The sequence below is a fragment of the Xyrauchen texanus genome, chromosome 22 (assembly GCF_025860055.1).
Source record: "Xyrauchen texanus isolate HMW12.3.18 chromosome 22, RBS_HiC_50CHRs, whole genome shotgun sequence".
NCBI lineage: Eukaryota > Metazoa > Chordata > Actinopteri > Cypriniformes > Catostomidae > Xyrauchen > Xyrauchen texanus.
In genome coordinates, this window is record NC_068297.1 from 6641590 (window position 1) to 6667592 (window position 26003).

At 38.9% G+C, this 26003-nt stretch overlaps 1 protein-coding gene across 7 annotated transcripts in view; it reads left to right on the forward strand.

Moving 5' to 3' along the window:
* LOC127662255 (ral GTPase-activating protein subunit alpha-1-like) overlaps positions 1-26003 on the forward strand; it is an 82259-nt gene that overhangs the window by 50181 nt on the left and 6075 nt on the right. For 5 of the 7 annotated variants that reach the window (XM_052153375.1, XM_052153374.1, XM_052153379.1 and 2 more), the window contains 6 exons: positions 1115-1186; positions 1324-1447; positions 1618-1773; positions 6760-6918; positions 7785-7912; positions 24389-24513. In XM_052153375.1, the coding sequence (XP_052009335.1) occupies positions 1115-1186; positions 1324-1447; positions 1618-1773; positions 6760-6918; positions 7785-7912; positions 24389-24513 (764 nt within the window). Of the gene's footprint in view, positions 1-1114; positions 1187-1323; positions 1448-1617; positions 1774-6759; positions 6919-7784; positions 7913-24388; positions 24514-25299; positions 25331-26003 lie in introns of all 7 variants that reach the window. The other 2 variants (XM_052153378.1, XM_052153380.1) reach the window with 1 other exon arrangement.

The following is a 26003-nucleotide window of genomic DNA, read 5'->3' on the forward strand; positions in this document are numbered from 1 at the left end:
TTTTCATGATATACATGTTCCTGTGTTATGAGATTAATGACAGAACATTGTTTGTGCACCATTCCCTCATAGAGTTGAGAGCAAAAAACAAAAAAATAACCTTTCTTTAACAGCACCGTGTGTGTGTGTGTGTGCGTGCGCGCATGCAGCTTTTATGAGGGGGATTCTTGAGGGGTCTGTTATCTGCTGAGCAGCCGCTGTACTTTTCATTCTTGCCTGATATGCCGGGTGAAAATAAAAGGCTGCTACCCTTCGAATGTGGCTGCAGGGTTATTATGAGTTGGCGACCTGAGAGAGAAAATGCATAGAGGCTGTTTAATGAGGAATTGTCCTGCTGTCTCTCTCCAGGCATTCATGTATCATTTATCCATGGTCAGAGACTAAGGCATTGCAATCCGCCAGACCATTGTGTGTGTGAGCGTGCGCCGAATGTCGGCCTTTTATGCTGTTCGCGTGTTCGCCTCCTGAAGTGGCTCACTTTCAATGGAGAAAATGAAGACCATTACATTGCAACAAGCTAATAAAGAGACTACTGCTCAAAGAAAAGAGAACAAAACAAAAAGTCCTTTTAGAGAGCATCGTGTGGCTTTTCCACATGACTCACATGGCCACTTGAAGGGAGAGAAAGATAGAGAAAGAGTGACTGAACTAATAAAAGGTTTCACAAAAAGACGTTGCAGTATTTTTCTTTTCATGATGTCGTGAGTCATTTGCTGTTTTGTTTTACGTTATTAATTCTTGTGAGATGATTTTCCGCTAAGGATATTCTATTGTTTATTTTTGTATGTGTGTTTCCATCTCCGGCTCCGATTTTCCCAGAGTCTTTGAGAAAAACAAAGTGGATTATTAAGCATACAGGCTCTTTTAATGAAAGGGAGAGATCTGACAGTCCAGAGTGTCTGTCTGATTGTCTGTCAATATATTTTTCTGTCTGTCTGTCCTTTCAGTTGTTTGTACTTTCACTTGATTGATTGTTTTTTCTTTCATTTACTTGTTTACTTTTGTTTGATTTCACTTGGTTATTCTTTTGATTGTTTCATTTCTTTTGCTTATTTGTATTTGTTTGTGAATATTCTCTTGCATATGCTCTAATATTTAAAAATTCTGTCTCCAGAAACAGTTTCCACCTACTGAAGAAGAATGAAAAACTACTGAGAGAGCTGAAGAATTTGGATTCAAGACAATGGTGTGCTCCTCAAGCTTTTTATCAAGTGTTGTCTGTACATTTTTAATCTGAGTGTTTAGCACTTATTTTTATGTTATCTGTCAATATAAATGCACTCTTCGTTGATTTCTAAATTTACTTTGTTTTCTGATGTCCAGTCGTGAAACACACAAGATTGCCGTGTTTTACGTGGCAGAAGGGCAAGAGGACAAGCACTCTATTCTGTCCAACACTGCCGGGAGTCAGGCATATGAAGACTTTGTATCAGGCCTTGGCTGGGAGGTAAACCCTACTTGCTTACTTCTCGTCTTTCTTAGCATGCATGCAGGTTTTGGATGTGGTCCTGCAGTTTTTTGTGTTGATGCAAAAAAAAATAATATTTTGTTTTTATCTGATATTCATTGCCGGGGAAATGTGTACATTAAACCCTAACATTCTTTTCTTTATTTTAGGTGAACCTAACGAGTCACTGTGGTTTCATGGGGGGCCTGCAGCGGAACAAGAGCACTGGTTTGACCATGCCCTACTTCGCCACCTCTACAGTAGAAGTGATGTTCCACGTGTCCACACGCATGCCTCCGGACTCTGACGACTCACTCACTAAAAAGGTACGTTTGCAAAAGATGCTGTCTTGTTGTTTTTTTATTTTTTTTATGAAGATTTTACACTTTTGTAGCATTACTACCTAAATTGTTTTGTCAAGGTTTCTTGCACCAAAAACTGTCATTTATAAGGCTGATAAATTTAGCACATTAATATCTGTGATTAATCGTTTTTGGTTAACATGTTAAAAAAAAATATTCAATTAATTCAGTATCGTGTTTTTTTTTTTTCATTCCCTGAGACTACACTAATAAATCAACATATATACATTCAGAAGCTACACTCTCGACTCAACTGCACATCTTATACAGAAACTGATTGTGTGGAGCAGTGCATGCTTATTTATTATGCGCAACAGATATCCCAGGCATAAAAAGAATGGAGACTTCACCTGCAAGTGGTGAACCAGGCTTGGGAATGATACAGGCATGCTGCTGTATTTATTTGCATTGGCCGAAAACACACTCACTTTCATCTGAACCACTTTTAGCAGCGAAACCGGGAAAGAGAGATCCAGTGTGTGCGCGACAGACTGATGGTACGTGTCCACTCACTCATGGTAAGCGATGTAAGTCGGCCGTTTTCAATTAATTTCAGTGGGAGCCAAGTGCCACGCACATGAGGTGGATTCATTAGAATGAGTTAAAAACGCCACTGGACTCATCCCGTTAGAATGACCTGGACATCCTGCAAGCTGCATCCAGGTATACTTGTAGAGACTAATCAGCAGTCAGAGAAGATAATTGTTTTGAGATTTTAAACTTAAGCGAGTTATATGTCAGCATACGCAGTACGTTTGGTATCTGTATTTATAGTGTCTTATAATGCATTGGCAATGTACACTTCAGTTTCTCTTGCTGATAAAGTTTTTAATCTGCCCGTTTGATCCTATTGTTAAAAAAAAGCCCACTGGAAAATGCCTGAAGATTTTGCCCAAATTGTAATTACAAGATTTTACGACATGTACAAATATATAGATATGTAGATCATGATTGGTTAACACATAAGTGTTATTCAATTAATTTGAGCATGACAAGTAATATAAGCTTCAACAACCCTACCAGACAACATATCCAGGGATTATAGCATGTAAAGAACTTCGACAAGCAGTTAACAGATAAGCATCCATCCAAACTGCAGAGATGCTGTCCTGAATTGTGTTACAGTGACTGGCTGAATTTAACAGTGTAGTTTCCCCAGCCATGACAGCCATACTATTATGCTGTGTTTACGAACATGACATAATGAAGTAAGGATGAACGACATAATCCTGCGATTTTGCACCAAATCCGACCTGACAGCTCAAAATGCAAATCATTTTTGTAGGCTTACCGTAGTGAATCGGGGTAAGGTAATGACATCGTTTTTTTATGTACTCAATCAATAAATGCATTTTATTCCTTTTTAACCAAATAAATATTCCATGGTGCAGCTTTAACATGTATGTACTTATTAAAATTATATTTTAGAAAAAAGTATGTCTAACAAATTACTTGCAAGTTTTTTGAGACTAAGTATAAAGTAAATGTTTATAACTGTTGTTTAATGTTTGTTGTAATGTATCATGTACTATTATTAATCATGATTTTTCGTGATTAATCACTGAAAACTGTGCAATTAATTAAAAAAAATATCGATTTACAGCCCTAGTATTTTACCTGACTGTTTTCCTCCACCACTCTGACCCTTATAATTAAGCATTTTGGTTTTACTACTATGCCTTAAAGACTTCCATTTATAAATTACTTCTTTTTGATTGAAAAACTACTTCATAATGGTATAGTTCACAGTGTGGACCAGGTTGCTTAATGCTGAATAGCCATTGATCAGTAAGCATGGACAGTTATCATGAACATGGTTTTGACATTAAAACCTACTTTTTTCTTCATTTAACTTAATGGTTTCCGGTGGACTGGGGATGGAGTTTTGTCTTGTGAATGTTGGGTATGGGGAACCTAAAAACACAAAAGTGCAGCTCTCGGCAGGTATAAATATCCCAACCCTCCGATTAGCCTGGGTTAGGTTTAATGATGAGGTGTGAATGCTTGAGTCAGTGAGGTACTATAACCCACTTCACCCAAGCACAGCTGCACCACTTGAAAGTGCTCAAGACAGAGGAGAGCTATGAAAAGAACGACTGCTTACAATCTAAAAGGCCTTCTACAGGTGAGTGGACAGAGGGAACTCATGAACTCCTTTGGAAATCAGTAGTTTTTCAGTCTGCCTTTGTTTGAAGTAAGAGTTCAATGTATTATTTAAAGTAGATGTTCTTTTGTTATGTTTACAATACAAGGCTCTCTCCCCATTTATGGTAACTAAGATACAGAAACTGATCATACAGAAACCGAAATCATCATGTTATGGTGTCACAATCATGAGCACATTAACATATGACTACCCATATTTGTTTAACAATGGCTGTTTAGTATGTTAGCAGTCCAATTGGTCCAACTTTGGTCGAATACATGAAGGTGTCGACGAGTACACAAACTTGGTTTTCTGCAACAAACTGAGGAAAAAAATGACATTGCACCTTGTAGAACTGCAGGTTTCATTTACCTAGGGTGCTTGACTTCATACAGGAAAGAACTTCAGTTTCTTTCATTGTGCAAAATACACTTAAGTTTGGAAAACAACTAAACCAATTATAACTGTTTTTGAAGAAAGCAATCTTGACTTAACATTTCAAGGGGACTTAAAAGGAACAAATATAATGTTTCAAAGGTGTAGAATATAGAATGTTTAAAATGCTGAAAAACCCTCAAAGCCCCTTTTTTTAAATCTGTTTTTCATTGTCTTGAACAGGGTAAAAAAGATCACCGTTACTGAGTGCATTTATCACTAATACACTGATAACTACCAAAAATCTGCTTATTCAGAAAATGTGTAAAAACGTAAACAAGCATGTGCACAATACTTGTGAACTTTAGATAAGCAGATAACAATGCCAGCTTTTACATGCAACACAAAATCTGGGTTTATTGGGCAAACATCTACCTGTGCCGATTATGCATAATCAGTGTAAGATTGTGCACGTAAATGCACTAATTCAGACAGTTCTTTCCTGCACGTTTTTACAAAATGTAACTTTTTGTTTTTTCACATTATACTTTGTTTAAAGTGATCTAAAGCAGATTTATAGTTTCTTATCAAAATGATGTAAGACTCTGCCACTATCCAGAGACTGTGCCACTATCCGCCAAATAAATGTGGCATTTCTCAGAATTATATTACACAATTTAAACAAAGATGGCTGAGATGAAAGGGAATCGCTCAGTCCAGACCACCTTATCATCCAATAAAACTCCCAATCATTTTGTCATACAGACACACACCCTCGAACTAAATGGCACCCCTGTTTTGCGGCTGCATAGCTAAAGGCTGTATGTAATTCATGGCTGTAATTTGAGTGAGAGGCGAGGGATGAAGTGACGTGTGGGGTGGTTTGGCCCAGTGGAGGGTTTTGGACCATTGTCATCACCCCGCAGAGGAGCTGAGGGGACCTCCACACCACACATGGCTATATTCCACCCAAATTAGATTAGGTCCATCCCTGTGCTGCATCACCTATCTTGACTTTTCTCAGGCAAATTGGATTTGCAAGGGCTGCTGGAGAGGCTATCGTGAGCACGATCTTCCGATAGCAACTAAACCATGTTAACTAGACACTGAAGCGTGTCAGCATGACCGGCTATGCCACATTGCACGCGCACACTTATATTTCAGCTTTGGCTTTTTTTCTTTCCTTTATGCCTGCTGGTCCATACACTGTTTTTTGTCTGACCTGCTCTTTAAAGGTACACCCAATGCTTCTTGGGTTTGGCGAGTGTTCTTTTTTGTCTTGGTACACCTCTCAAAATGATGGGCAATTTAATAACCTTTCCATTTTTCATCACTCCGGCTTCAGCCGTAGCGGCAGAACAGAACTCAGTGGTTAAAAAAATGAACAATGTCCATTGCTGAGACAAAAGGACAGAGTTTGTTATTGGTTACATAAAGGTTGCATGTATCACTTTATAGTTGATGGGTCGCTGTTTCCATGGCCGAGGCAGTGATCGAGCAAGTCCTGGAAAGATGGAGTGATTGTGGTAAGATAGATGATAGGAGGAGGTAGAGAGACTGAGTGGGCCCACTCACATGTCATGGTGAAAGGTTAATTAAGCTGTTGTGGACAGCTCTGGACCACGGCTCAGAAAGCCCGCATTCGAGATTCAGTTTAGATTAGTTTAAGTTTTGCATGTTGTATAGAGACTGTGATGGTCAGAAAATATGTTGTATGATATGGTACTGAATTTCTATGACACAAACATATGCAAGGCTCTGAAGTTCTTGTATATTTGTAGAATAAACCATGCATAGAAATGTTGATGTATGCACACATATGCTTGTGTAGCTTATTGGTTAAGATCTGGGTTGGGGGCCTGGGTAGCTCAGCGAGTATTGATGCTGATTACCACCCCTGGAGTCACGCGATCGAATGCAGGGTGTGCTGAGTCACTCCAGCCAGGTCTCCTAAGCCACCAAATTGGCCCAGTTGCTAGAGAGGGGAGAGTCACTTGGGGTAACCTCTTCATGTTCGCGTTTAATGGTTCTCGATCTCGATTACTTCATTTCCAATATGCTTTGGTGTATTGAAATGAAACTTTGTGTATCTTCACCACCATTCCATGAGGGTACCTGAGCAGTTTGGGTGCAGTGCCACTTAGTGGTGCAGAAATCTGGAAAATTGCTAATTCTGCTGATAACTTCTGTATACTTTGGGATAAAATCATGATACCAATACAAAAATTGGTATTAGACCTCATGATGATGTCCTGAGATTCAATGTTTCAGGACAGCACCACCTATATTTACAAAAATCCTTCAAACTGCTTGATTTAGGATTATTCATATATGATTGCTTAGCTGCTTACTCAGCTGTTTAAGTGCCTGGCCCCTTTAAGTGCTGCTTGCGGCTATATTTCTCACTTTTTACTTCTCTCTCCATGTAGTTAAGACACCTGGGCAATGATGAGGTGCACTTAGTGTGGTCAGAGCACTCGCGGGACTATCGGAGGGGCATCATACCTACTGAATTTGGTGATGTACTGATCATCATCTACCCCATGAAGAACCACATGTACAGCATCCAAATCATCAAAAAGCCTGAGGTGAGTGGGACAAAACAGTTTTATTATTCATGATTGCTGTCTATAAATAGATATATTTGTAAATTAATCCTTATTTTATTTATTTATTTATTTTAATTATTAATTCAAAGAGTTTGTAAATCACTTGACTCCAAGACAGAACTTTTTTTTAAATCTGTTAAAACCAAATGTTAAACAACATTAGCTAACTAAATATTTATTTCACTACAAACATAAATGTCCTCTATCATGTAAGAAATAATGTAAAAGACATCACAGGAAAATGTTTTGAGTGAATTCGTTTTTTGAATCCGTTCATTGAAGCAAACTGTCTGAACAGACCTATTTGCTAAAATTAATCAGAATTTCCTGAAACTGTTGTCCATAATTTGAGAATGGAGATGGACTCTGGTATTGGTATACAGTGAAGCAAAAATATTTGTTTTTGTTTTTTTGTAAATCAGCTCAAGTGCAGGAGATAGTATAAGCACATCTGTCTTTGGGCACTAGCAGACTTTGCATCCTGCAAAGTTATGTCAGGCCTAATTGAATGAATGGGATTGTCAGAATCGAATTCCGCTGTGGAGATGGATCCGAGACGAGACGAGAGGCTCTGTCTTTCATGCAGTCGGAGGAAATGTAGAAAGCTGGGGAGATAAAACAAGAGGTCTGGCTTTTATGAAAGTCCATTTAAGCCCTATTTCACTGCACAAGACCTATTCACTGTATCTTTTGTGACTTAATATCAAGTTTGCAAGAGAAGGCTGCAGAAGTCTGCAGTTTTGGCACTGCCATGCCTCCTAAAAAGAAACGTTTTGTTTACTGGTTCTTGGTCCTGATTTAGAGGCTAGATGTTTCAATTGTCATGTCAATTTCACTTTCCACAGGTGCCATTCTTCGGTCCATTGTTTGATGGGGCGATAGTGGATGGAAAGATCTTACCTACAGTTGTCCGAGCCACGGCAATCAACGCCAGTAGAGCACTGAAATCCCTGATCCCTCTCTACCAAAATTTGTATCCTTTTTTTTAATGAGTTTAGATGGTTGCTTTTGTCATGCTTGGATGCTCATAGCTACAGCAGTGATGCTTTTAATGGGGATGAATTTAAAGGTTTTACAATACAAATTGTCTGCCAGCTAAAGCAAAGCATGCTAATTAAATCACTGCCAATAATTATATCATATTGAAAGAAACATGTAGGAAACGATTCTGATAAACTATTCCTCATTAATCGACTTGGTAGGGCATACACGTATGTGAACGTGAGAATGATTAATCAGCCAACGGTTTGATTCATTTTTCACCTGCTCCCCATGCCACACTTACTTGGCTCACGTATGTACAGATTGACTGACGAACGGTCAGGTTGAGATCTGGCTCGTAGCGGGAGCAAGTAGAGCCGCTCGATAATTATTGATGTCTTATTTCTCAGCTCTTCACATGTAGAGCACTGCTGTCTGCTCACCCAGCCAAGTGGTGATGGAATCGCTCTGATCATCCCTCAATGCCTGCTTTTGAAACGCTCCTCTGACAATTTGCACGTGTTTCTCTCTCAATCTCTGCCGTAGTTCTCAGTCTTATTGTTCAGGTTATTTCAGCATCATTGGTCATTATCTTGTCATAGACTAACATATTATGTCACTGCTTATAATAAAATAATATTTCATAGCTAATTTCACCTGTGTAGCTTAAAGTACATCAATACTGACTATCACTTTTACTTTTGCTTGTACTTGTGAGTTAGGCTGTTTTTTGTTGTTGTTTTTTTTTTTCTCCAACCTTACATTTTAATTAAATATACTTTGGGACATATTAAACTCATCCCACACCATTTGTGCTACAGACGTGAATGATACCTCAAATCATCTGGCTCATTGAGGAGAGCTGTGCTAGACTTGTAATCAGACTTTTGATTTTCACTTGGTGGTTGATAAATTCCATTGATTTACAGTAAGGAGGTACCCAAGTCATAGGGCCCAGTATAATAATGTTCAACATCTAAACATTTTCACCCAAGTCTAATTTCAGCTTCTCTGGCTTATTTGCACCAAAGATTGGGCCTAGCTGATCCAGCTATAGCCTTTAAACTCTCTTTAAAAGCAATCGTTTCTTATCAAAAAGATACTACTATCAGAAAACAAAGCAAAGACAGCATAGAGGTAGAAAAAAAACCTGACAGAAACAGAGAAGGGGGAAAGCTATTCTCATCTGCCATGTCCTCCAAGCAAGAGAGATTGTTTGGCTCAGCTTGAGTCTTTCGCTCGCAGCAATCTCGCCCATCTGTGTGCCTGCGCAAAGCTCGATAGTGGACTGAGCTATTGATTGGCGTGAGCCGCACAGGTCGATGCTCCTGACAGCCTGAATTACAGTAATCTGTCATTATCGACGGATGTCTCTCCAAACCTTTTCTCTCTCTCTGTCTTTCTCTTCTCTCTCTTTCGGTCTGTTTTTCTATCAGTCTGATTCCCTTTATTTTGAAACTATCCCTCCCTCTTTTTTCTGTCTTTGAGCACTCTCACACCCTCTTTTCTCTCTATCTTGTGCAAATAATTAATGACTGTGAGGGATAGATAGGCAGGCTAGCAGTGATTAGAAGATCTATGTGCCATATGAGCTGCTCTCCTGAAACGAATCGGGCTGTGAGACAGAAAGGACCTCAGGGAGGCAAGGAAGGAAGTCACAGTATCTCCTGCTTACCTGTTGATAGTGCTGCCACATGCAGTCATTGCACAGACAGACAGAGAGAGAGAGAAAGAGAGAGAGAGGGATGTAACCTAATTGTCCCTTCAAAATCCTCATATCACTGAAGCAATTACTGATGGGATTTTGTGGTGTATTGGTTTAAGTGCAGAGCATGTAACTGGAAGGTTGCTGGTTTGATCCCTGCAAAGAGCAAGCCATTAGTAAAGGGATAGTTAGCTTAAAAACGAAAGCTCTGTCATTTAAATCCTCATGTTGTTCCTCATAATGCCCAAAAAGTGCAGTTTAACCATGCTTTCATCAGGATCAGTGGATCAGGATTTTACAACAGTGTCACAATCGTTGTTGTCACTTCTGCTCTTATAAGACCCAATTTCCCCACAACTGCTTATGGTAGATTTGACATTTTAACTAAGTAATCGCACACACTATGATCGTAAGTGGCTTTTTTAAATTCCAAAGTGCAACCACTGTAATAAATTAAGCTAAATGTGTTGTGATGATCTATAAAAGATCAAGGCATCTATGTATTTAACTGGATGAACTGGAACCCATCTCACCACAACCATAGTATCTACTGGCAGTTTGTTTGTTTAAATAATATTATTTTTTTATTGATTCCAAACACAAATTTAAACAACACAAGAATACACGGAATCAACTTTTAAAAAATGATGTGCCCGCCACCCAACATGCATTCCAGTGATCAAACATTAAATAACAACAGAGACACATATCAACAAACAGTCCAAAGAAAGTACTTGATGACATAACAAAAACATATACAATTAACCAACATAAAAGAAAAAGGGTTCCTCATATAATTTTTAATAAAACTCATCTCTCTCCACTGCTCCTCCCTGGCAACCTTCTAAGAAGGCCAGATAATTGCCCCACTTCTTCCCGAATGCACCCCAACTGCCCAGCCGTCTATGTGCCATCTCTTTGAACGCTGCCACTCTGCCCAGCTCGGTACACCACTCATGAAATGAGGGCGCATCAGCCGACTTCATTCCCCTTAGCATTACCTGCCTGCCGAGTAAGAACTCAGCTCTTTACATGCTTATACATTATATTAATACCTGTCCCATCACCCAAAATACAAAGTCTGGGCAAAATAATATCAGAGTGCCCAAGACATCACAAACAAATTTTTGAACCAAAACTCTTGAATCTTCATACAGGGCCAAAAATCATGGGCTATGTCCCCATCCTCCAGCTGGCATCGCCAGCAAGTGGGTGTTTCTTTAAAGCCAAGCCTATACAATCTGGAGGGAGTCTAATAAAAATTATGCAGAATGTTCAATTGAATGAGGCGCACCCTTGCATCTTTAGATGCAGACTTGATTTTTTTTTAAATCTTACCCCATTCTCCATCTTCCAATATTAAATTCAAGTCTCTCTTCCATAACTCCTTAAGAGATTTTAAAACCCTGTCCCAAAACTTTGAATTAGCCAGGAATAGTACACTGAAGCCTCTTGACCCTTTCCAAAAGCAGCAAGCACCATCTCACGAGTGTTTGCCACTTTAGGGGTCTGCGTACTATACCCAAAGATGGTGCAAAGTAGATGGCACAGCAAGAATTGAGATCTGGGAATCTCAAACCGCTGTATAATATTTTCAAAAGATCTCAATGCTCCATTTTCATACAGGTCACCCAGCGTAGCAACTCCCTTCTCAATCCATTCTGTCCAGCAAAAAGGGGACTTGTTAATCCACAATTTAGGGTTTAACCAAATACTTGTGGCAACGTTCAGGTAAATGTCTGAATTGAACACGTAGGAAACTTTTGTCCACACTAAATGCATCTGCGAGTTTACGGGATGTCTTTACTTCTCCGGTCAGCTTGGTAGAAAGACTTTGCAATGGCAGTATACAGACCACATGATATTGATGAAACGCCTAATGTTATCAGAAGAGTTGCAGCCCTGAATAAACGCCACCTGATCTATATGTATAAGAGATGTTATAACTTTACTCAATCATAGCCAGAAATTTGACAATATTTTAACATCTAGCTGGATCAGAGAAATTAGATGGTAAATTTTACACACTTGGATCTTTGTCCCTTTTAATTATCAGATTGATCCGGGCTTGTGTCATGGTTGGCGGTAGCTTTCCATTCTTTAATGATTCCGTATAAACTTCTAGCAAAAGTGGGGCCAATTCTGTATCATAAGATCTAATAAATTCAGCGGCAAAGCCATCTGGCCCCGGAGCCTTGCCTGTAGGCAAGGCCTTAATTACCTCGCCAAGCTCCTCCAAGGTTATCTCATACTGGCAGTTTGTGAATGGATATGCAAATTCTAAAATTTGGCTTTGCATTTATTTTGAATCCACTTAGTAACTTGTTCAACTAGCTGTTTGCGGATTGAATATTGAATATCTCTTATTGAGATTGTTAATATTGAATACATTTTATTTATTGTAAGTGGACCAATATTTTAAACAGAAAACAATGCTAATTGCTTGTCTGCTTGTAGGTTTATGGTGATTTTATAGTGCATTTTGTAGCTCACCATTCAATTTCATTATATGGAAACTGCATGAACATTATGCATAGTGCATATCATCTCTTTTTGTGTTCCATGAAAGAAAGAAAAATGGCTTTGGAGCAACATGGGGCTGCGCAAATGACAGACATAATTTTTGGTTGAACTAACCCATAATTCTAAAAAAATGTAAAAACATTATCTGGCAGTTTCACCTGAATGTCTGCTTTTGTCATGTGGCAAAAAAGGAGATAACTGCATTTTGCCAGTCAGTGTTTGTGTTGCAAGGTTGTGTTGAAAACACCACCTTTTTTAAAATAAACCACAGGAGGTGCATGTGCATGTGTAAATGCACACAGTGATGATTTCTCTTATTTACTTTCCTTTGTTTTCATCCATTTCTCACTTTCCTTTTTCTCTCATCATCCCGCTTTTCTCTCGTTCTCAAAGCCAACACACCCAACCTCTCTTGTGCCTGACTCGAGGTTCCAGTTCCTTCTCTTGGCCTGGGGCTCTGTCCATCTGCCTCACCACACACTGATCCCTCATTCGGCATGACTGTGAAATTAGGGCCTGGAATGGAGAGAAAGGGGCCTCTTTGGTCTTAATGTCTGTTGGAGGGATGTAAAAAAACGGCACAGATAGCAGGTAGCTGGCGTGGGTCAGTGTTATAAATGTTGAGCAAACATAACAACAGGGTTAAACCGCAGTTAGTGAAGAAGTAATCCAATGGCTGTGTGTGAAAAAGAGCCCGAGCTTGGGGCTTTCCAATCAGCCTCAGTCTCAGGGCACCATGTTGGGACTGAGTGATGCATTTTTTCGCCTGTGTGTGCGTGCGTGGGCTGCCATTAGTGTCGACGTGGAAGTGTGGGGATTGCATTTAAAAATGCACAGTCCGATTAGAGCTAGTTGGCCTCTCTTGACCTCAGATTCCCTGATTGCTCTTCGCTACAGCTGGTAGCTCTGTTGTAACGCATCCTAGAACGGAGTGGACCTAGATCTGGTCCTTCAAGCTTTGTAATCTCCTTCACGAACACCGTTAGTAGCCCATGTTATCTGATCTTTCTGGCTCATGGCTGTGAGTTGGTCGGGGGGAGATTGGGTTGTGTTGGCTTGGACTCTATGATGAGAAAAACTCTTAAGAGTCACGGCCATCTTCCATCTGTCAGTGGTCGATTGCAAGGCTGGGGACGCAGCAATTGAGGAGGGGGAAAGGAGCTAAGAGGCTTCCCCATTGGCCGTGCCAGTCCAGTGGTGTGTGTGGGACTGTGCCAGCTCTGGCGTGACAGCAGGGGCAGGCCCGCTGGCTGCTGATTGGCAGTGATAAGTGCCGGGCTGCTGGGGTCAACATATGGCAGGGCGTGATAGTGGAGAGTGTGGAAGAGCTTTGGGTCATAGCCTTCTTCCTTCTGACACTGGCTTTTCCAAAGGCAACCGAGCTGATGAAAGCAGTAGGCCAGCGATTCCCCTTTTGTCCCCATGCTTGAGCAGCCTGCTCACACACACTATGCAACCACAGCCAAACGCCTAACGGGCAGTGTTACCACACTGCCAGCTCCCACAATGGGCCCTATTGTGTACCAGTAACGATGTGGCTTGCGTGTGTGTGTGTGTGTGTGTGTGTGTGTGTGTGTGTGTGTGTGTGTGTGTGTGTGTGAAGGGGATGGAAGGTTTGCGCTATTCACTAATTGTCCCGTCAAAGAAAAAAAGAGGACGGGGGGTGACAGATTTGGGTGGGGGTGGCCTGGGGTGTTAGAGGGGTCAGGCTTAATTGCTTTCACCATTTTTCTTTTGCTGCCTTGGTTTATATATTTATTTTTCAAATTTTGCATTAGTATTTGTTTTGGCTCAGAGCTCCTACCCCTGTTAATGACTACATTAGAACTCCTTCGGCCTGTCGAGTGACACCTATCGCTAAGTATCGATCCTTTAGTGTCAATACTTTAGATGCAAACGTTGTATCAAGAGGATTGATCCTGTCATAAAATATTGATTCTTTTTAGTTTAAAAATTCAAGCATAAAATAATAATACAATTATAACAGCAAAATATTGTGTAGGAAATTAGTTCTTCTGCTCATCGTAAAGGAGTTCAACCACACATGAAAATTCTGTCTTCATGTTGTTCCAAACTCCATCCATCCATCCATCGTCAACTGCTTATCCTGTGTACAGGGTCGCGGGGGGCTGGAGCCTATCCCAGCTAACATTGGGCGAAAGGCGGGGGACACCCTGGACAGGTCGCCAGTTGTTCCAAACTCATATGACTTTATTTCATTGAAACACAACATAGTGACTTGTAAAAGCTTGTAAAAAGACAAAAAAAATTATAAAATAAAACACCACATAAGCATGCTAGAAGTAATCAATATGACTCGTGCACTATATACCACATTTGTTTAATATGATCCCTTTGTGTGATGAACAGAACAAAATTTTTGCTGTCATATGCTCTAAAATTCCTATTATAAATATAATGCTTAAATCAAATAAAGTGGCTACGCTGATAACATGAAACCTCATTGGTTCTCCTCACGTCTCATGAATAAATGACCAAATATCCTAACTTTTTGTGACCAGACCTGATAAGAACCAGTGAGGTTTGTGACAAGTATCTTGCTCCCTTTATTGAGGAGGATGTGGGACCCTGGTAAATAATCGAATGTGAGTTTTATTTTTAATCACTTTTCAGCGTTCACAATTTGCTTTTCAGCACAACATAAAATGTATGGCGACACAGCCAATGTTGTGCATCTCTCTCTCTCTCCCCCCAGTCTGGACACCTCTTTTACCCCCTCCAGCTCTCACTGAAACACAGAACAGCTGTTAGAGATATTTTCCACAGGTGTCAATCCTTACTGTTCTCCTTCTCCCAGCCTCGCTCTCCTCAGACATTGCTCGGCCATGCCCACATCACCACAAGGTTAGATGTTATTGACATGGTAATGATATGATTGAATTTGAGAGCGATTACTGACATTTTGTTGATCGATCAAAGTGATTGTATCGCTTTAAAAGACTTTAAATATAGTGAAGGTTTTAAGGTGTCTTTATGGTGTTTTGAGCTTGACAGTCTGGAGTCACTATTCACTTATAATATGGCTTAAAAAAAAACTTTAGATATTTAAAAAAAATTCACCTTTTATGTTTTACAGAAGAGATAAAGTAAAATGGGTTTGGCTTGAGATTAGGTTAGATACTGATCGAATTTTCATATTTGGATGAACTATTCCTTTAATTTTAATGTTTTAGTATTAATTGTGTTCTGAATTTGCTATTAATAAATAATAAGCTGTAAAGTTTTGCCTTATTAAGAGTTTAAAATTATGGCTTTCAAATATAATGTTAAATGGATAATTGCCTATTTTAATCCTCAGCATTTGCAAACATTTTCAATTGAATATCGATATCTGTATTGTATCGAAGTCAGCAAAATTGGCCTAGATTAAAGAAAATAGGTGGTATTGCCCATGCCTACGTAGCTTTGTCTGTGTCAGTGTTTTTCCGCCACAGTTCAGCCCAGTGGGCAATGATGACATTAATGTGTCAGTCAATCACAGAGCCACTCCTTCTCCCCTGTTTTGACCCGTTGTCTCCAACAGTTTCATCCTGAACTTTCCAGTCAGTCACACAACGACTTGTGTGAATGAGTGAGGTTTGAAGGTGTGTAAAACCGATATGTTGTTTTGTGGCCCCCTCCTGCTTGGGATAGATTGGTAAACAACAAGCTCTCTGGGGGTGCATGGTGATGGGGAATGTGGAGCTGACTCTTACAAGGTGTTTAGGATGCACTGCAGGCTTCTCACAGAGAGGTTCTGGTACGTTTATTGGAGCAGGGACACAGCCTAGATCACTACAAAACTACTTGTGACCCATTTCGGATGGAGGGAGAGATGGATGGATGGAGGGAGGGATTAAATAGATATATAGGTAGAAAAGGAGATGATTGAGACACATCTCCTCTTGTGTTACACAGAAAAAAGGGATTTGGAACCAGATGAGTGTGAGTAAATGATGACCTAATTTTCCATATTTAGTGAACTTTCCCTTCTAGTCCTTTATAGGATTCTAATGATTTGTTAACTCATCCAAGTTGGACCCTTGTCACAGAAAAGCAGATCAAAATCAGCTGAAAAGTGATAGGAGATAAACACATTTCATACCATTCTGACTTTGACCGTTTCTGCCAAACTAAATGTGATTTAGTAGAATTAACAGCCATGGCAATTGAAGGCAGTGGTGAAAAATCTCAACTTTCCCTAGAACCATAAAATCAGGTTACTGCTTAAAAAAGACATTCATACAGGCAGATGGCCAGCCCACCTTCACATATTCATATTAATCAGGACTGCCATGCATGATTGGCTCGGTGTGCGTGTGTCTCTGTGATAGCATTAGTTCCGACTTGTGCATTGTGAATTTTAAATAAATGTTGCATTTGCAACGGCAACACGCACATCACTTTCCCCCCGGGGTGCGGGGACAGGACACAGGGCGATAAATCGGGCCGGCCGTACTCGTGGCTGTATTTCACGAGCCCTCCAATTTGTTTCAGCGGAGATTAATAGGAGAGGCTGTGATGCTGGAGCCCAGGTCCAGATCAGTGTCTTGGAGCCCCAGGCAACGGTGCATTAGCCTTGGCTATCTCCTCTCATCTGCTCGCGCCACACGGAGACATTGACCATAATGATGGGGCTATGGCAGCCAGCCGCTGCACCGTGCCTCGTTAATAAAATCACTGTTAGGGTCATGATATCAGCAGGCATCAGATGGAAAAATAAACCAATTAGCCTGCACTTCAGGGCACACATAGATTTCTGTAATTATAATCTGTAAAACTCCTCAAATTTGATTATTTGTGTGATGTTTTTCTCTGTCCCTTTTCTGATTTTGTTCTCTCTCTTGCTGTCTCTCGCTGCATCAGTCACTTGTTATGGGCTCAGATATATAGTCGCATTCAGAGAACTGCAAGTGGATTTGGGTTGCCCAGATCTTGGTAACTCAATTTCATTTGTTGAGGTTTTCTTATGATAAAAGTTACTCTCTTAAAGCTGATTTGTGCATTTTTTTCAATGTTAAAATTCTTGAATAGCAGCGTAATATGTAGTGTCAACTATAATTATTCAATTTGTATGTTAATTTCACTTAAAATGTGTGGCTTTGTGGTGCTATCAACAGATTATCCTGTTTGTTTGAGCATCCTGACCTGCTTGACACAGCAAAAATTACTTGACCAATAATGTGAGTTTGAGGCAGGAGTATGTTTGTATAACCAATGGAAGATAGGGAGAATGGGGAGGAAAAAATGTATTTCGACTTGCCCCTCCTTTTCATTAAATAAAGCAAAAGTTTATGTTAGTGTGGCACATACGATGGAAGGGAATGGGGCCAATTTTATAAAAGCTCATACATTGCTTCTATTAAAAGTAATGTATTATTTGAGCGGTAAAATTGTGTAATTCGTTGTTTTTACAGTCATTACGTTTTTCGATGTTACATCGTTATGGCGAGGAAATTGTAAAATTGGATAAAACTTTATGCAGAAAAGTTTAGTAAGAAATTTGATCACACTAAAAGTTATTTTAACCTGCATATTGTTTAAGTCTTGTGGCTATACTTTTGAAACATGTGAGTATTTTAACATTCTGGATATATTTTAACGTTTATGGATTGGCCCCATTACCTTCACTGCAATACAGATTTTTCCTTTTTTAAAGGACAAGTCAAAATACAATTTTGTGTTAGTCAACATTATGCAACAAATGCTGTGAATTAAGCTTTACTTGTATCAAACCTGTAATATTCCTTTAACCGCAAGTTAGAGATCTACATGAACTTGGAAGCGCTGCATTAAAGCATTGCAGCTGGTGTTCTGAAAAAAACTGTATATTGGCTGAGTGATTTCTCACAGGGTTTGACAGACATGTCTCAACAAAAGCACCTGTGGAGAGCCTGTGGTTTGAGTGAGTGGACTCCTCCGTGCACTTCCCACTAGGATCTGTGTAGGGATACGAGAGCCGCTCGGCAGCCGGACAGTAGCTCTCTCTGTGGGGCTGCAGATCCTGTTCTGGGTTCCTTTTGAAAGGTGCCAATGATGTCCTATGGAGGAATTCTCAGCACAGATAATAACAACCACATCATGTGGAGAAAATGACTGAGCATGTGTGTAATTAAAATGAGCCGTGTGTGTGTGTTATTTGGGACCATGTTCTCACTATCCTTGTCAGCTACTGTGCCGTGTTAATTTGTAAGGTGAGAGTAGGGAATAGCTGTACTCGCGGAGAGTGGAGATATTGGCCGCAGTTGGCCATGTGTCATCTGATTGTCCCAGAACTCTCGGCTCCAAGTACACGTGTCCTTGGACATGGTCTGTTTTCATTTATTCGTTTTTTGTTTCCCAGTTTTTTTATGATTCACTTAAACATCTGTTCAGTATAATGAAGTGTGTCGTAGCATACTCACTAATAAATGTCAACAATTTTTATCGTAATGCTGATAGTGGTGACGAATTGTCACAATGGTGATTGTACTCATCATTGTTCCTGTGCCAGAAGTGGAGATGAGTGTGGTGGTGCCCCTCTGTATCTTGAAGGTCATTGGTCCGGTTCTTAGAGGTCATTATCAGTTTCCTGTAGCTAAACTGGTGCTATCCGTCATGGTGCTAGCCAATGCCATTGGTTTGAATCCTCTGTATAGCTTTGTGTATAGTTTGAATGCACTGTCACTTAAAAAAAGGTTTCCACCAAATGCATTAGTCTCACATCCACTCACTAACCGTCTGATGCATATTGCTCACAAAACTGGAAAACGCTTTCTCAAGTTAGTATGTACTAATCTGATTGGTTGGGTTGATAGAACTTCCATGAGGGAAAAGCACACACAAGCACCATCATAACGTTCTGGGTTGATACAAAGAGCGCTATTGAGGATGAAAATTATTATAAATGGATTTGTCAATATTTTGCCAGGTTAGTGAAATCAGATCTTTTAAAGATATTCAGAGTTGGACCTGTTGCTGATAACAGCTTGGATGGTCCTTTTCCTCTTAGAACACAATGCCAGTTTTTCCAAAAACTCGTCGGACCTCAAAACATGATTCCACTGTTCTACTTTCCATCTCAAATGAGACCAAGTCCAGAGTAGTCCACGGCACTTCTGGACAGTGTTGATGTATGGCTTCTGCTTTGCATAGTAAAGCCTTAGCTTGCATCTGTGGATGCAGCAGCAAATGGTTTTGACTGACAAAGGTTTACTAAAGTATATCAGAGCCCATTTCATGATATCCATTACAGACGAATGACTCTTGTTAAGACAATGACATCTGAGGAAGTGGTTTTCCAGCAGGATAGTGCCAAACCACATATAGCCCAGATGACAAGTGCATGGCTGCGTAGGAAGAGAGTGCGTAGCTGGATTGGCCTGCCTGCAGTCCTGACAGTCTCCAATTGAGAATGTGTGGCACATAATGAAGCGCAAAATATGGCAACTAAGGCCCTGTGGCATTGAAGAACTGTTGGTCTGCATAATGGAAAAATTGTGTAAAATTCCAATTGCTAAACTTAACAAACTTGTGTTTTCAGTGCCCAAATGCTTATAAAGTGTTAATTAGAATAAATGGTGATGTTACACAGCGGTAAACACTCGACTGTTCAGACTTTTTTGGAATGTGTTGCAATCATCTGATTTTAAATGAGTGTACATTTAAAATAATAATCATGTAAAAGGTAAAACATCAAATAATGTGTTGTAGTGCTTTCAATATTGCACAGGGTGTATATAATTTAGAAATCCCTCCTTTTTGTTTTTATTTGCATTTGTTATACTGTCCCAACACTTTTAGAATTGGATTTGTTCGTTTGAGGCACATAGTAGCAAGTAAAGTGGATATTTGCGAGCAGAACTTTATATTCTGCTTTATTTATGGAATTGTGTCTGTGAAAGTATATATTTTTTAGTTTTGTGTGCTTTACTTCGACTCTACACATTTTACTGTTATTTCCTTGTGCAATCACTGAAATAGAATTCCGCACCCTTATTTAAACCCTATCCCCAAACGGCACATACTGCCAAAACCAACTGTGATTGAGTGCTGTGTGTCAATTAGATGGCTGTTCCTTTCTAAGTGGGTGGCTTTTGGCCAGTTTAAACTGCAATAAATTCCAGACCTTTTGCTGATTTAGTCAATGGTCTTACTACCTGAGACTACAAATGCCTAAATGGAAATGGTAAGCCTGCAGAATTCGCGGCCACAGAATTCTTCATAGAGCTCAATAGATAGTTTTACAGTTCAAACAGCTGTCATTCACAAAGTTCTACATATCTGCTGCCACTTGTTTTTTTTATTTTATTAAATATTTTGGATCATTTGATTCTCCGGCATCAACATATGTGTGTAACACTTTTAGCTTTGCTTAATAAATCTCTCCATATTTGCATCCATTTCACAGATTTTGACAACAATCGGCACAGGAAATGACCAGTTTACAGCTGTCATCATAAAAAGGTTGGTCAGACTAATTCAGACAACATTTCGGTGAGAGAGGAGTTGGCGTCAATGTGCCTGACATGACTTTGACATTGTGAAAAGCTTTTCTTTCCTAGAAGCATACATCATTCCAAACTCCTCTACCAGAGGTAGAGGTGGAGGAAGTAGGGGGAGAGGATGAAATAGGGTAGCATGAGTGATCAATTTGCAGGCTATCAGTACCAGCATGTTCGGAGTGCTGAATTAACACACCACCAGGGACTGTTCCTGGAGCCCACCATGAGCCCTTCACTCCTAATGTGCTAACAAGCTCACTTTTGCTGTCTCTTCAGTGGCAATTTCTCTCTTTCCTTCCAGAGCCCAGGAGTTCAGTACAGTGACAATGAAAAGCTCCATAGGAGGGGGGAAGAGGCCAGGAGTATTTCTCCCCCTTCTGCCTTTCATCCACAGGGAAAATGAGTTTCTGGTAATGCACAAATGCTCCTTTTTATCCTCCACTCCTCTTCGAGCATGTGATGCTAGAGAGGCAGTGAGAACCCTGTATGCATTCTCTTAAAAGTCTCCTTTTTAACAAGCCTTCATAAAAAACCACCCCCCATCAAAAATTCAATTACAGAGGATGCAAGGCCTGGGTTATTTGGGTGAATACACAGTGCAAAGAAGAGAGAAGAAAAAAAAGAACTGTTTTTCTCTTTACCTCTCTCTTTGTGGCACACAAAGAGCATCTGAAGTCAACAGCAGAGAGGATTTGTCGTCTTGGTGACAAAGTGGCATTAGAGGCTCATCTCAGGTTCAGTATGGTGACCACATGTTAGGCGGCTCTGATAGGGCTATTAAGACGCACAGCAGTGCTGCTCATGCTTTCTCTCGCTCGCTGTTTCTCTTTAGTCCGGGTTAGTAATGGTTGTCCTGTTCTAGCCAGGCTAGTGCCGCCCAAGTCTTACAGAGACAGAATTTTGACTGTCAGCATAAAATCTGGTCCACTTTGTGGGTTATTCTTAACCTGCAAGACTCAGACTCAAAGCAATATCAGACCCCTAAGACCCAGATCCAGACAAATACCAGACCCCTTAATTCCCAAACCAAACAACACACCTCTAGGCTGAAATCTAGACCAGTGTTTCCAACCCTGAACGTGGAGACCCCACAATGGGTTGTGTCTGGAAAGGAACCGTCTGCCTGGGGGAAAGTCTTTCAAGAGTTGCATGCAACATTTGTACCCTGTTTATTACTTATTTTAAGGTCCCATAGAAACCGACCGTACATGTACCCCTAAACTTAACCTTTAATCTACACATAAACCCTAACTTTTTTGTCAAGCACTGGGCATTTTAGAGCAGTCTGAACACTAGTGCTCCTTTTACTTCAGTGGTACAGAAGTGCACATTCAGAAGCTTCGAGATAATTTGTAACAGCAGTGATTGCATGTTTCAATCATTAAAACCTCATGAATGCTGATGGTACTGTTCCAAGTTTTGTGTTCACGCTGCCAAGACTGTTACAAGCGCTATCAATGGCAGGCAGCATTGTGGTTGCAACTCCATGGCATGTTCTGTATGTCAGTGTGGTTGTAGTACAGTGTGTGTCTAATCACATCACACCCACATACTTTAGCTAGCTGCTTTCCACTGTGGGAACCTCTCACCCACTCTTGCCATAGTTCGCTCTCAGCTAGTGGGACCCATTGGCAGGAAGCAGGTCTGCTGGAGACAGGAAAAGGCAAGCAACAGATCTGCGTGAGTGTTGAGTTTCCTGGTGGAGACGCTCACTACATGTGCCTTTTCACCAGAGGAAACACCCTGAGAGCTTGAGCCTGGAATATCTTCCCCCTTCCTGATCCCAGCAGGATGTCTCATTCTATCACTGTCTTTTCTTTACTGTCATTTTCAATTGACTTGTTAATTTCAATTGAGTTGTAATTTTCATTAGGTTTAAGGTGTGTGTGTGTGTGCGTGAATTATTATTATTTTTTTTTATTTCTTAGGGCCATCTAATGTTAGTGCTATCTAGTGGTATTTTCTTGTTTAATGAAGGTAAGGTGCAATGGTTTCATATTCTATAAAAAACAGCGTTAATCTAAAACAAAGATTAATTCAATGTAATTTTTATTTTATATTTGTTAGTTTGTGAGTTAAACAAATTTTCATAAGTTTGTTTTTATTATTTTTTTCCAACAAAGTTTTTTTTTTTTTTACTTTTATCTAAGATCCAAACAAGGGATATTATAGTTTTGAACTTGTAATTTAGTTTTTAATTACAGTTTCTAATTACAATATATTTTTCCTGAATTCCATTCCAATTGAGTTTTCGTTTTGTTTTTTACTCTTTTGGTTTGACTGTTGGTTTTAATTTAGTTTTTATCCTAAAGTGTTTTTAAGCTTCTTTTTAGTTTTATTTTAGTTTAAGTATTTTAGGCCAAAGTGAACTTATATCATTTAAATATGCTTAAATATGTGTAAAATTTCTTGGGGTTTTCTAGCGTTACACCTAGATGGCATTTTCATGTTTTCATTTTTATTTTATACTATGGTACTAAAAATAAATTAATTCAGTGTCATTATATATATATATATATATATATATATATATATATATATATATATATATATATATATATATATATATATATATATATATATATATATATATATATATCGTTTTGGAGTTACTGAAAATGTCTTTTAGTTTAGTTTTTAAAAAAATCCCATAATGTATTTAGTGTTATTTCATGTGACATCCAAACCAGGATTTAAAAATTTTGTTTTTATTTTTAACTTTTTTTAAATGTAATTTTTGTTATTTCTTACTCTGACTTTTGGTATTAGTTTAGTTTGTTTTTGTTTAAGTTTTAGTATTATAGGGCAGCCAAAGTTAACTTGTCTAAGTTTCTTAGGGGCGTGTTGTGATTTTTCATGTTTTCATTATTATTATTATTATTATTATTATTTTATGTAGGAGCCTAACCAGGGATATTATAGATTTTAACTTTTAATTAATTTTCTATTTGTGTTTTGTTTTCAGTTTGTCATTCCATTGTAGTTTAGTTTTTGTTTGTTGACTCTTTAGTATCATTTTCTATTTTTTATTTCTTTTTTTAACTTCAGTTTAATTTGGTTTTAGTTGTTGTGGTTAAAGTTAACTTTGTTAAGCGTATTTTAAGCTGTCTAGTGTTACCATTATCTAGTGGCATTTTCTTGCTTAAAGGCAGGTTGTAAAGGTTTCAAATGTTATAATATACTGTGTTACAAAAACTAAAATTCAGTGTAATATTTGGTTAATTTGAGTTACATTTAGAGTTTGAAAATGTATTTAAGTTTAGTTTGTTTTTCCAGAAATGTTTTAGTTGTTTTCATTTTAGTTTTCATTTATGATAGTAAAACTGATTCAAACCCTGTGCTTTTAGCTTACAGAGTTATGAATGCAGCATAGAACATATGCCACCGGACTACTTAATCAAATCGTCCCCATTAACAAAATCCCTCCGTTTTTAAACCCATACACAGCAGCCTAATCCAATCCCTTCCATTTACTCAATACCATAAAGTTTCATAACCGAATAACACAGACAGTAAGATGTCCATTGATACCCAATGTCACTATACATAAAGCAATGACAGCTTTGTAATATAGTTTAAAATATGATGGGAGAATTTTTATTGTTGCTTCCTTAACCCATGACATCCTGGATAACTGTTTGACCCCTTGTGAACCAGCAAATGCAAGTCTATCAATTTACTAGGGTTTGTGGGTTTTTGTGTTTCTTTTGAAAACTGCAAATCAATCCTCATTTGACCTTAACTCCAGCATAATCAGCTACGAAGAAAGAGCAAGATACTTGGAGACAATTGTCCGGCACCACTTGGAACCCACAACATTTGAGGACTACGCGGCACGTGTTTTTTGCCCTGCGCCCTTCCACCATCTCCCCTCTGAAGCAGGTAGGATTCATTTGATCTTTCGTTCACAGCTCAGCCACACTTTTCAACATTTCATCTGGTCCCAGAAATTCACTCCAGGAGTTGCATGTCATTGTTGATACAAGCCGATATAATTTTCAGTTGTGTTGCCTAAATATCTTTCTGTCCAATCACTTCTGTTCACACAAACATTAGGACAGTTTTGTTTGTTTTATTATAAAATGAACATGGCAGCTAAACTTGATCCTCCACCCATGGCAGTCCAAAAATAGCACCGAGCTATTATTGTGGGAGAGACTTCTAGAAATCAAATGCAAGGGCAGATAAAATATTTCAATTGAATTCATTACATTTCTTTCCCATGTTACAAAAAAATATAATTAAGTTATCATTTTCTCCCTCTTGTTGTTCCAAACCTGTATGAACCTTTTCTTTCAACATAAGTAATAATGTAAATGATGACAACATTTTCATTATTGGGTGAAATATCACTGAAGGATGTGATTACTGTACAAATAGTTGAGCATTGTGGATCTGTCATAATTTGAAGACGAATACATGCCTGTTCAATCATTGCAGCTTTTGGACTGTAAAACGACCTTCTGGGTGGTGGTTCACTCAGGTTTAAGAGTTGTTTATTCTGGTTTTGTGTTCAAATTTGTCCTCTGTGGGCCTTTGGTACCTTCTTAACCCAAATGAGCATTATACTTTCTTTCTTTATTTGTTTTATACCCATTTATTTTAATTTTTATAATTTTTATTTATGTATGTATTATTATTTTTTGTATCTTATTTTTCCCCCTTCAGATCATAATCAATCACTTGTGTATATCTGAAGGTAAGATTCCTGGAAAACCCTTACACTGATGATGCCTCTATGCTTTTTGACTGTCTTATCCATTCGTTTGGCTTGTAATGAGCTTATGCTCCTTATCTATTTGCTTTATCTTTTTTTTCTAGACTGATTCCTCTTTTCCATGTTCTTTCATTCTTAATGTATTTTGTTCAGTGGGAAGTCTGCAATGTTCCTCTGCATGGCATTTTCATGGCAGATACCTAGCCTTTACCAACATTTACACTCTTCACCTCTGTCTTTTAAGACATCACTCTTCTGAAGTCATGTCTGTGTTTGGCATGATCTCTCAGCCTCACTCACCTAACCCTCTGATTTTATTCCACTTTTCTGTCTGTCTTTGTGAATGTTGAATGGAAGTGTCAGAATTGCACAGTAAAAAGCTGTCATATGGATCATACAGCAGCATTGACCAACATTGACTGCTCACTTTTTCAGGAGCATGTGCTCCAGAAGTATTTTTCCCATTTATTTATTTTTCTATGGATATTTCTTTAATTAAATCATTATAAGCCTTGAGCCAAACCAACCTGCTCTGAGATGAAACATGACAAAGTATTTAAAAATCAGAAAAAGATAAAGGTACAAGACTGTATTTGAAAATGCCTATCAGTTAGGGTTGTGCTCTAATGTAATCATAACTAATGTTACCTAGCTA